At 35.7% G+C, this 13,489-nt stretch overlaps 1 protein-coding gene across 1 annotated transcript; it reads right to left on the reverse strand.

Annotated features, from left to right (window-relative positions):
- Positions 1-915: 915 nt before the first annotated feature.
- Positions 916-3,265, reverse strand: LOC107829266 (protein WHAT'S THIS FACTOR 1, chloroplastic-like). The gene has a single exon (XM_016656738.2). The coding sequence runs from the start codon at positions 2,594-2,596 to the stop codon at positions 1,028-1,030; it is 1,569 nt and encodes a 522-aa protein (XP_016512224.2). The 5' UTR covers positions 2,597-3,265; the 3' UTR covers positions 916-1,027.
- Between the last annotated feature and the right edge of the window lie 10,224 nt (positions 3,266-13,489).

A 13,489-nucleotide genomic window follows, 5' to 3' on the forward strand; every position in this document is an offset into this window, starting at 1 on the left:
GTTTTAACTTATTTTAAACACTTCTTAACTTTGCCAAACACCAAAAATAGCTAAAAAGAGCTTAAAAGTTGATTTGGCCGACTTAAAAGTGTATAGGTCTGAATTTGATTGACCACGACCTACAGCGAGCATGACAAATGACCAAGTACCTGCGAGTCGACGCCCAGAGAGATACGACCTTGTAGTAAAAAAAGAGACAACATGACCTCGGCAGTAGATCAGCCCGTAAGAAGACCTAGAGAATATTCCTTAGATAATTCTTTACTTGTCGATTCCGTGTTTGGAAGAAGCTCCTCAGTATATAAGAAGGTTGAAAGCCTTGTAAAAAGGGGGGACTTTATAAAAAATTCACCAGCCTTGAATAAAAAGAATATTGACAACTCACTTCTCTCTATTATTATCATCCTAGAGTTTATTATCTTCAGCTACGATTTACCCCTTCATCTTTAATTTATTTGTCCAAAAAGAGTTTAACATCTTTTGAGTCAAACAAAAAGTCAATCCAAACACTCTTTAAATTAAATATTATATTCAAAAACATTAACTAAGTAAATAAAACGGTTACAAGTTTGTATAGCGCATTCGAATCATGCATTATGTATTTTCAAAAAAAAAAAAAAAAACCACAACTGATCCGAGACGTTAGGACAGCTTATAGAGCACCATGCATCATACGTTGGTTCCTCCTTTTTTCTTTGCGTTATTCATTTTCTTTTGAGATTTTCCACTCTACTTTGGTTCTGGACTCTAAATTAGTTTGGTTCTAGTCATATTTGAGTTTTCACTTGTTAAAGAAAATCTCCCTCCCTCCCTCCCTCCTTTAAAATCTACGACCTCACAAACACAAAGGAGAAAATCCTTAGACATACCTCTTTGACTTTAAATACTATATACTTGATAAATAAATAAATATCGTTGGAAAAGAAAATAATACCTTCAGAAACAAGAAGCGACAAATACGATCTTTACATATATATTAACTACAAGTCCTAGTCAGTAGAATGGGAAGTGCTTTAATGGACTCAGTCTACCAAGGCCCTGAACTTCCAGCGTTATCATTTTGCATACAAGTATGCGCCTCAGTTGTCCAGAACTGTGTTTCATCTTGGATAGCCCATAATTCGATGCTTTCATCATAGTCAGAGCCATCCTTAGAACCAAGATCTCCACCACCACCATCATCATCATCATCATCATCATCATCTATACCTTTCTCTGAATTAGAATTTTCATATTCAAACAATTCATCTAAACCATCAAATTGTTCAAAGTAGGTGTCGTCTTCAACTTCATCATCATCGTGACGATTCTTGCAATACTCGTTCATGCCACCTTTGGCAAAAGCCTTCCTTCTTTCTCTTCTCATTCTCTTCCCCTCCCTAACAAGTTTCATCAGCTGATCTTTTATGACCAGCATTTCATCCTTCTCCAACAGTTTGCCTCTATCATTATAGCCTTCTACTAGAAAGACAGAGTCTCTCTGCCCCTTCACACTCACATAGAATAACTCAGGGTGCCTGATCAGCATAGCCCTTAATTTGTTAGGCAAGCCAAACTCCTTCCTAAAATGTGTCAAGTGATCAACCAAAGTCCTCTTCTCAACCATCATCCCCAAAACTTCCCTCGCCACTGCACAAGCCCTCTTCTCTGCATTGATTGATTCTTTATAGAAATCTTTTACTTTTGTTTTATACGGACACACATCCGGTAATTCTTTAAACATTATAAGGTACTCCTCATGCCGTCTCTTCAAATTCAGTCCCCTTCGAAGTTTCAAATGCTTGAACTTTAATGGTCTATCTACAATCAACCCAAGTGAAACACGGTCAACTGCACGGGATGGTAAAGCATTCGCTAGAGCTGGATCACAAGAAACAAGCTCAAGGGCACGACCATAAGAAGTATCCACAACACGAAACTTATCAGGGTACTCATTGCAAAGGCGAGAATGGAAATTAATAGGCAAACCAAGATCAGGTGCAATATGAACTAGCTTGGACAGTAATAGTCTATGATGGGTCGTGAGCATTAGAAGCTTCTGCAACTTAGCAGCCAAAAGAACTGACACGGCAGATTTCAGTTCCAATTCTTTACGAAACAGGGCAGCAGCAGCTGGAGTGAGGCGAACACACAGCTGAGAAAGTGGTTTTGTGGCGTTGAATGGTGTAGGAGGTGTTGGTATAGTGAAGAGCTCAAAGATTGTCGGATAACGATGAATCATCGAAAGAATAGACCGAGGTTTTGAGAGGGTTAAATAGCCCCTGCATTTTGAAAGAACATTGATAGGCATGAAATGCTTTGGTTTTGAAAGTAGCAGTGTTTTAAGCTTCTGAACGAACCGAATATTGTTGTTCTTGACGACATGTTTGTCCAACTTGCGATCTCGGACTAGTTTGTGAGGCCCCGGATTAGAGCAAGTAATAGAGGTAGAAACAGAAATGGTATTTTTCTTGGGGAATTTGCTGGATTTAGAGAAATAATGGTCTCTGCTTTTACCGGGTAAGAAATCTGAGTGGAGCGGGAAAGTGCACTTGTTGCTTTGGAGTTGGATTCTTACAGGGAAAGTGAGCATCATTTGCATGGTGAGGTGTTTCATCAATGTTGGAGCAAATGATCAAACAGTTGGTGTGCACTCACTAAAACCTCTAACTTTTGGGTCGCGAATTATTTCCCAATATTTCCTAAACAAGCAAGCCTCTTAGGCAGGAAATGCACATGAGAGATTGAACTTACTGGAACTAAGGAGAAGCTATGCTTACAATTTTGGCAGAGGTTTTGCTTGTCTCTAAGCCGACCCTTCTAAAAGAAAGGACATTCTTGTTTTTAAAGAAGAGAAAATATAAACAAAAGAAGACAGACAAATTTTATTTTCTACTCAAACATAAATATTTGATTCATCAGAGAGAGAAAAATATAAATGAAAAATTAACCTAACCAAGCAAAGAAACGAAATTATTCGTTTATCCTTTTTCTTTTTCTCCTCCACTTTTACCCTCTCTCCCCTCCTCCCTTCCTAGTTTCCAAACAAAGTTGATCTTTGAGAAAGTCTATTGCTTGTCACCACAAAAGAAGTATTTCTCTCCATATTTTACTCAATTGTTCATTTATAAATTATTGATAGTAACATGTAAATATTGAAAGTCTAGGAATATATTTTTTCTGCTTTAGCAAATGAAAGCTTATCGAAGAAAAAAAGTAAAGAGGCCAATAGAAGTTAAAAAGGGAAATAAAGACCCAAGTAATTTTGCAAGAGGAAGCAAAAACTTGGGAGCGAAATTTTATTTTGGGATGGAAGTTAAAGAAGAAAATAAAGATCCAATTAGGCTGTGTTTGGTATGGAAAAAAAATTCATTTTTTTCATGTTTGTTTGGCTTAAGAAATTTTAAAAATATTTTTCAAATAAAATTATTTTTCACCAATTTCAGAAAAGTAACTTTCCTACCATGAGAAGGGAAAACATTTTCGAAACTCTCTTTCAACCCTTCCTACCCCACAACCACAACACAATCCACCCCTCGCCAAATCGGCCCCCAATACCCCAATCTACCACCCCAATCCTCGACTTCCCCCACCCCGGCACCCCTGCCCACAAGCGCCCTGGTCCACTTGTCACGGCAATAAAACCAAAAGATCACTCAACAAACCAGTGGACCAAGCTTAGCAAGCTAAACTTTTTTAGAAATTTAGTTGTAGGAAAGAAATCATTCGCCCTTAGTTCCCAAGACTGGCAAACCTAAAAAAGTTAAAGAATTTAGGTCGATTGCATGCTGCACAATGCTTTATAAGCTTATTTCCAAAATCTTGGCTACTAGAATTCAAGCTATTATCTCTACTGTAATTAGTGAAGCATAGGCTGGCTTTATACTTGGTAGGAGGATATCTGATAATGTCATTTTAGCAGATGAATTTGTCAAAGCATATTCTAGGAAATACACATCCCTCGTATGCATGATTAAGATAGATCTTCAGAAGGCCTATGACTCTGTGGAATGGCCCTACTTGAAAAAGGTTATGGAAGAGCTAAGATTTCCTAAATTGTTCATCTCATGGGTTATGGAATGCATACAGACAGTCAACTATTTTGTCATAGTTACAACAACAACAACAACAACGACCCAGTATAATCCCACAAGTGGGGTCTGAGGAGGGTAATATGTACGCAGACCTTACCCCTACCCCGAAGGGTAGAGAGGCTGTTTCCAGGAGACCCTCGGCTCAAAAAAGCAATATTTTGTCATAGTTAATGGAGAATATTCAGCGTCATTCAATGCTGCCAAGGGCCTCAGACAAGGTGATCCAATGTCACCTTTCCTTTTTGCAATTGTTATGGAGTATTTGAGTAGAAGCTTACATGATCTTAATACAAACAAAGAGTACAGCTATCATCCCAGGTGTTCAAGGCTCAAGATTACTCGCTTATGTTTTGCTGATGACCTTTTGCTATTTACTAGAGGGGATGTGAAGTCAGTTGCTGCAATAGCTCACAAATTCCTACAATTTACAAAAGTATCTGGTCTACAGGCTAACCAAAGTAAGAGTGCATCATATTTTGGAGGAGTATCAACAATTGATGACCTTTTGCCATTTACTAGAGGGGATGTGAAGTCAGTTGCTGCAATAGCTCACAAATTCCTACAATTTACAAAAGTATCTGGTTTACAGGCTAACCAAAGTAAGAGTGCATCATATTTTGGAGGAGTATCAACAACAGTGCAACAACAGATCTTACAACACTTGGGTTTCACCACAGGAGACCTACCTTTCAAGTATCTGGGAGTTCTTCCATCTACCAAGAAATTGAGTATCATGCAATGGCAACCTTTGATAGACAAGATGACATAAAAAATAACCTCTTGGACTGCAAATAAGCTCCCATATGCTGGCAGAGTTCAGCTAGTCCAAAGTGTTTTGTTTGGAATACAAGCTTTCTGGGCTCAACTATTCATTATTCCTTCCAAGGTGATCAAGGTCATTGAAGGTATGTGCAGATCGTATGTATGGTCAAGTACCAATGTGATCACAAAGAAAGCTTTACTAGCCTGGGATAAGGTGTGTCTACCCAAAGCTGGAGGTAGGCCAAATCTCAAACAAAGTTGTTATAGCTAAAGTATGCTGGGATTTGGCTCACAAGGAAGATAAGATATGGATCAGGTAGATCCATACCTATTACATCAAAATCAGCAATTCAACATTACCCCAACCCTTCAACAGTCTTGCTGGATGGTCAGGAAGATATTTGAAGCTAGAGGTTCTCTAGAGAATGTTATAATTGCACAGACTACTAAGAAGAGCATAATCAGGCACATATACTTTCATCTACTGGGGGACTATGCCAGGGTTGAATGGAAAAGCATCATGTTCAACAATGCTGCACGACCAAAAGCAAAATTCACACTGTGGCTTTTGATTTATGGAAGACTACTGACAACTAATAGGTTATGAAAATGGGGTATAAATGTGAATACACAGTGTTCCTTATGTTAAGAGTGGGAAGAAACAAAAGAGAACTTGTTTGTACAATGCATATATGCAAGAGCTATATGGACAAAACTATGGCATTGGATACAGTTACACGAGCCTACTGCAAGAGATTGGAGTGATTACAGTCAGTGGGTCATCAAGTGTTCCAAAGGGAAATCCCAACAAGCACTGATTTTCAAACGTGTCTATGCAAAGGCTATCCACCACATTTGGATTGAGAGGAACTTACGAATATTTGAACAAAGGAGTAGGCAACATGGAAACATTGCAAAGGAGATAGCTTACATTTGTTGTGTTCGGGCACCCCCTAGGATCAAAGCTCAATTACACTCTTATGTTTTCTAATATGATCAATGTAGGAAGTAGGTAGTCTGCTATGTTTTTTCCCATTGAGATAGCTAGCTTTGTTGGCTTAGCTATGGATTTGTAACTGATTGCTTTGGTGATTAATAAAAGGACAAATACATGGACAACCCCTTAAAGTTGTCCACACTTTTCACTTAAATACTAAATCTTAAATCAGTTCTATTTGAACACCGGCTTTTGTTGTGTCATTTAAACACAAAATTCGTAGGCAGCAAAATAAAAAAGTACGTGTAATTCACACACCAAAGTGACAAATAAAATAAGGACGCGTGGATTTAACTTTAAAAAAATACACAAACTAGAACCCCACCGAACCCAACCCTTTTCTTCATCAGCCGAGGTCGATGTTTCCTCTATAGCACCTTCCGACAAAATTTCGCCGACAACTTATACACACTCAATAAAAAGGAGGTTCAAGAGCCCATATGGGCAACAACAACAAACAGTCGCACATTCCGCCGTCATCCCTCCGGCAACCTCTACGAATCGTGCTGCCTTCTGAAACCCACCTTGTGAAGATGAAGCTTGGCCCGATAAAAGTGGTTGTCGCTGCCATTTCACCCAAAGTGATACAGGTGCATCGATAAAAGTGGTAACGGCAAAATCGTGACTCAATCTGGAGATTTACCATTAAAATTTGAAAGAACTTGAAGCTAGGAATCAAAATTTGAAACCCTCGATTGGTTGATATTTTTGTTAAATAAATATTGAGGTTTGTTCTTAACATCATTGTCAACTTACGTGTGAAGTTTGGTGTGTTTTGGTTGAGTATTGAGCTGGTTGGAATTGAAGCCTCCATTGCCGGGTCAATTGAGATCTATGTTTTTTGAATATTTGTAGGTATTGTTAGATCTTGGTGAAGAAATTGAACCTGGAACCCATTTGAAACTGAATTGTTTGATGTCATGAAGTTTAATAGCTTAGAAACAGGAAGAAATATGGACATTGTACCTATTTTTATCTCTGGTTCCTTTTGAACTGCTGAAGAACATTTTTTAGGCAACAATTATAAGTTAATCATTTTTCTGACAAGAAGTGTGAGAAGTTTGTTTTTCTGATCATTTCGCGCACTTGAAAAATGTGAGAAACATTTGCTTAGCCATGTCAATTTTTTGTGTCTAAATGACACATTAAGAGTTCAACAGACTTAATATTGAGCGTTTAAGTGAAAAGGGTGGAGAACTTTAAGGGGCTAGTGATGTATTTAATTAAGTTAGTTAGCAAAAAAAAAATCATTCGCTAAAATTTTTAAGCAAATCTTCTTACTTTTTATATTTTTTTTTCCACAAAACAAAGACTTCATATTACTGCATCAACGAATAACAAAGTTTAAATGTACTATTTGCATCCTGGACAGCCCAAGTTGGGAAAAACTTCTTCCAGGAGATGTCTTTCAAACAAAGAAATAGAAAATTTAGCTAAACTATGAGCTACTTTGTTTAACTTCCTTGAAATATAAAGAAACTCCACGTGATCAAACATGCTTGATAGCTTCCAAATGTCTTCACACAACACTTCTACTCCATGAAGTAGCCACCTGTTTTTGGATCATATCAACAACATTCTTAGCATCAGATAAAATCTTCACACTTTTCCATCCAAGAGTAATAGCACGTTCAAGTGCCTTTCTTATGGAAATCGCTTCAGCAGTCATGGTTTTTCCAACATACTGAATTGGAGATCCATGGGCATGAAGCAGTTTTCCAAGGCTATTCAAAGCCGCGACACCAATACTCGCATATCTATCATCAGACCGTAATCTTGCGTCTGTAAATAATAAAATATCATCTTGAAAATTTGTTAGTTTAGGCACATGCTCATTTCCAGTTGAATATCATGCAGCGAGGCAACTAGTTAATAGATCTTTATATTCTTCATACTCAAAAAGAGCTTTAGAAACAATATCAGTTGGCTCTAACATTTCCTGATTAAATCACCAAACATTCCTATCTTTCCAAATTTGCCACATAATATTAACACTCAAATATAATAATTCTGTAGATTCAGGAAAATGCTTAGTGTTGATACCCAATTTTTCCCTCATATATTTTAAATATGCATATATACTTTCAAAATACTGCATGAGCATCATCAAGTATTTTTCCTAATTTTTCTATAATTTTTAAAGATTTTTTAATCAATTTATTCTCATATTTTATTTTATAAATAACCATTAATTGCATCACAAGTAATTTTTATGATGATTTTATCATCTAATTTCATCATTTATACCCATATTAAGCCTTAAATATTTTTGATGCATTTATTATAATTATATTTGCATCTTTAGGCTAAAATTGTACATTTTGCAATAATAACCCGTATATACTTATAATCACTCTATTTATGCAAGAAGTAATTTTTATAATATTAAATAATTGTTATTAATTATTTTTATGCACAAATAATATTTTTACTATTTCTTTATCATTTTTTATGAATTATTTACTAATTTAATTTGGTATTTAAAATAGCCCCTTTTTCTTAATCATTTTCAAACCTAACCCAATTACCCCAGCCCAACTACTCAAAATCCTAGTTCAGTCCGCCCCAGCCCAAACCAAATAACCCCCTAACCCAATACCCGTTTTATACTCGACCCAAACCCTTTCCTTCAATCTCGGCTGTTGATCTCTTAGATCAATGACCCACATTCACCACACCCCTTTTAATTTACCTACCCTAACCCAACTCCCCATTCCGTCCAAGCCGCCGCCCTTAAACTCTCTCCTTTCTTCTACTATGAAACCCTAGGCACAGTCATCCATAATCTTTCTTCGACTCCAATCGGATATGGAATCCCTTGACGATTTTCTTACCTTATCGGTCGTATCTCACTACTGGCTACTCGATTATGGTATTGTTTAGTAGCTTTCCTAACATGAAAAGCTAATCTCTCCATTTTCGGACCAAATCTGGTTCGAACCTTCCCATTTTCTCATCCGTGTTCATTTTTCCTCTCTCTATGTACAAATCTTTGAGATTTTTTTTCTCTATTCTTATTTACCCTAAATGTTAGGGTTTTAGATCTTTTAAAAAATCTCTTTATACTTTTCTTATTTTTTGTTTAAAAACTCCTCTATGTTCTTGCATGTCTATTTCTTGGTGATTTTCCGTTAAAAAGTTTTACCTAATTTATTTTTCCTAAAATTAGGGCTCAGATCTTGCTAAGATCTATTTTGGTCCTATTTTGGTTGAGTATCTTAAACTTCCCGTATATCTGCCAACTATTTTCGTGATACTGTTTTGCCTAAATTATTGGCCCTAAATTAGGGCTCAGAACTGTTAAGGGTTCTTATTTTTTATTAATATTTTCTTCAATGTTTCTTATATCTGTCTATGTGCGTATCATTTTGATTTCCCTTTGATTATTCCGATTAACTTTACTTACCCTTAAAATAAGGATTTCTTATTTCGCTTCTCTTACTGATTTTGTTTATGGCTACTTGCCTTAGTTGTTCCCAGACTTGTTTGATTGTTGTTATTTCTGACTTGCCTTAATAATATTCTGTGTTTTCCTTAAATAATTTGATTGATTATTTCCATGTTTACGTACCCTAGTCTAAGGCTATATAAACCCCTCCCTTTCCCCTTTAAGACAGATTTAAATCAATATACTCTCACTAAAAACTTAGGATTTTGGCTCTGTATTCTCTTTGTTATCTCGTTTGCTTCTGGTCTTGACTGATTGAAAGCCAAGGTCAAGTAAACCTGAGCTCTCGACTATTGTGTTGTATTTCTTATTTTCTTGTCTAACTGGTGAGTGACTATCCTTTTTTATCATTTCATTTCTATGTATCCATGAACTGTGTTTATGATCCGGCATGTTTAAAGTCCATTCTGAGCATGATTCTAACACTTTTATGTTCCTATGATTTCTTTTAGTCCTATAATTGATATTGTTAGTTCTGAGATTGGTTATTTTTGAATAATATAAATCCTCTTAGAGGTTAGCTTAATACCTTATAACTTGTTTCATGCATGCTGTTTTGCCAGTTCTGAAATTGTCCCGAACTTAGCATATTTAAGATAATGCTAGTATGTTCATCAGTTAATCAGTCGTGAGTCTTTACAAACTTGTATTGTTATTAAACATTTCTCGGTCATTCATGTGCCTTGATAATTTGCCTTCTAATGTGTTTTGCATCCATTTGGATTCATGTGATTGTCTGACTGTTTGCCTTAATGCACTGTCTAAATATTTTTCTGTGATTGAACAAAGATGTCCTAAAATGTTAGCATGTGCACTTAGCCTAATTAGGCCTTTCAGACTTTAACTCATTAGATACTGTGCATGAACAATTTTGCAAATCTTGCCAGTTTGTCTTCTTAATGCAATTCTATCTATATTCTGTGTTTTAAATTCTGCCATGATGGCTTTTCTAAAATCAAACCTGTTTTAAAATCTGTCATTTACCATTGTCTCATTTTATATGCTACTACTTTTAAAACTCCTATTCTTAGGTCCTTTAGGTTCTATCCTTCACCTCCCCAGTATAAGCACTGCTCGGGGTCCATGTGAGACTCTTATGAACTCTGACATACCGGGGTTTGGTTCCTAACTTCCTTTGAACTATTTCTGAGCATTTGGTACTCTAGTGTGAGCATTGCCCTGGGCCCTCAAAGCCCTTGGGAACTTTGACACACCAGAGATCTGGATTCTATGTGTGATTTTTTTGTACCTGTGAAAGTGAGTCTTGGATCTGCTATGTTTGAAGGCCTGGGTTGCCCAGGTGTATTTGGGCCTGTTGTAGGCTCTTTATAGTTTATTTCATTATTATTATGTAATTAATTCATTAATCTGGTCTGTAATATTTTTGTAACAAATAACTCTGGGGTATCTAGTAAAATCGGGAAGGGTTTCTTATTTTCATTTGCTAAATCGGGTAGAAATCTTGTCTATAGAATCTCATTTGTGTTATTTCATATCATGCTTATAAGTCCTATGTTATGCTTACATACTAGAGATCCTGCCTATAAGATTGATATTATGATTTGCTAGAAATCCTACCTTTAGGTGTATCAATTTGTCCAGTAATTGTGTGTTAGCAACCATACCTATAGGATCAATATTTGTCTTAATTATTTTCTGGCTCAATGTGTATAAATTCCTGCTCATATACTGCTCAATTCTAGAAATCATGCCTATAGGATTAAAATCAGTTGAATGATAGAAATCATGCCTATAGGATTAAAATTAGCTCAACGCTAGAAATTATGCCTATAGGATTAAAATCAGTTCCATGCTAGAAATCATGCCTATAGGATTAAAGTTAATTCAATAATAGAAATCATGTCTATAAGATTAAAATCAATTCAAACCTAGAAATCATGCCTTTAGGGTAATAATCATCACACTCATAGAAGTCATACCTATAAGTTTCTATTAACTGATTCGAAATTCGATTATCAATGTCAACCACTTAGACAACATGCCTATAGGATTTAACAATAATTCTGGACTTATGATTGTGATTTCCTGTTAATCATTGATGCATGGTACTGAATTAAAATCAACAGGCAAATATATGTAGGCCCTAACACTCATATTAAGAACTTACTCTACATACTACTGCTCGCCTGTTCATCACATGGATATCCTGCCCATAGGACTCCAAGATTAATAAATCCTATTAAATTAGTTGCGTGCATTTGCTTTTTACATGCGGAGGTTAACGTGAGCCCATACCTGTCTTTATTTGAAAAATCCTAATTGTTTTGCTTGTCGCCTAATATTTTATAATTTTGAGAACCTTAGGCCTAGTCTAGAACTTTCCTAAATAGAGGTCTCAATGCCTCCAGGACCTTAGGTAAGGGGCAGGTAGTGTACACATAGGACACGAGTTAGAATCAACTAGAGCGCTTTAGATAAAAACTCAAAGATAGTAATCGGGTAGCAGGAGATAATAGTCTGTGCCCGCTGAATAATATGAGTAATACCCCCGTTTTGGGGGAGTTACAAAGTATTATTTATGTTGCACGGGATGATCCTATAGGCTAAAAAATTTAGGACCCCCATCCTTATTAATAGTTTATTCGCTTCCTTAGACTAATTCGCATAATTTAAGTTCGGCCGAGACCCACCGTTGTAGACCTCGAGGGGTGCCTAACACCTTCCCCTCGAGGTAATTTGAGCCCTTATCCGATCTCTAGTGATGCAAGCTGGTGTAATATGAGTTATTTGCTATAGGTGCCCTAACACACCTTAATCCATTAAGTGGAGACTCTATCAACCAATTCATTTTCCCTACTCTCTCAAAAGGAGTTGTCAAAATATCGAAACCCGATTTCGCGAGAAAAAGGTAGCGCGACCCTTAGCATTTAAGAACAAGTTGTACTACCAAACAGAAAAAGTTAGTTATGTTTTCGATATCAGGCCAATTAATAGGACTTTGTTTCCATACAAGCTGAGACCGGGGATATCTAAATAGTATATGTTTTATATCTTCACTTTCAAAACCACAAATCTTACACATTTATCCAAGTTCTGTAATCTTTTAGCTAAGGTACTATTAACGGGCAAAAAGTTAATCACACACTTCCTTAGAAAATGTTTAAATTTATTTTTAATTTCTAAGTTCCACAAAGAATCCAAGAAGCTTTTAGGAAAAGAATGACAACTGGCCTGGACTTCCGAATTCCTAATAGTCTTACCTGCCAAACCCTTTGCTAAATAGTAACCTAACTTGACTTCATAGTTTTCAGATTTTGAATGATACCACAGTAATCTATCATTAAGACCTATGATGGATATTGGAATAGACAAAATAGCATTTACGTCTTCATGTTCAAAGATCATACTTATCTTATGAAGTTTACAGGTATGCGTATCTTCGTCAATTAAGTCGGCAACCTTAAGATCTAAATTGTTTTACATTTGAATACTCTTTTGGAGTAAAACCATTATTTCTTGGAATCCAAGGATCAGTCCAAACATTTATATTTTTCCCATCAGAAAATCTCCACCTTAGTCAAGTAACTAATAGATCTCTTCCCCACAAAATACTTCTCCATATCCATGATCCATGTGGCTTTTTCTTAGGTTGCCACTTGATTAAAGGAGAGGTTTTGTCCTCTCCTTTTAATAATATACTCGTAATAGCGTGGGATTTAAGCGCCGAAGTCCCAATTCCTCTTTCATATAAAAAATACAGTATTTTAAAAATAGTAGAAACTACTGAATTTTAAAAACAGTAGAAACTACTGAATATTTAAAAAGAAATTTGTTTTCAAAATGCGCCGAAGTCCCAATTCCTCTTTCATATAAAAAATACAGTATTTTAAAAATAGTAGAAACTACTGAATTTTAAAAATAGTAGAAACTACTGAATATTTAAAAAGAAATTTGTTTTCAAATGCGCCAAAATCCCAATCCTCTTTCATATAAAAATACAGTATTTTAAAAATAGTAGAAACTACTGAATTTTAAAAACAATAGAAACTACTGAATATTTAAAAAGAAATTTGTTTTCAAATTCAAAATTTTGAAAAAAAAACTAATTTTAACTATATTAACTGATTTGTCCTAAATTGCTACATGACATTTTATGCGCATGACACTTGGCAAAATCTCAAGCCTGACTTTATAGATATTTATATCTATATCTAAATATAGATATAAATAATATATCGATAGATCATA

The sequence above is a fragment of the Nicotiana tabacum genome, chromosome 20 (assembly GCF_000715075.1).
Source record: "Nicotiana tabacum cultivar K326 chromosome 20, ASM71507v2, whole genome shotgun sequence".
NCBI lineage: Eukaryota > Viridiplantae > Streptophyta > Magnoliopsida > Solanales > Solanaceae > Nicotiana > Nicotiana tabacum.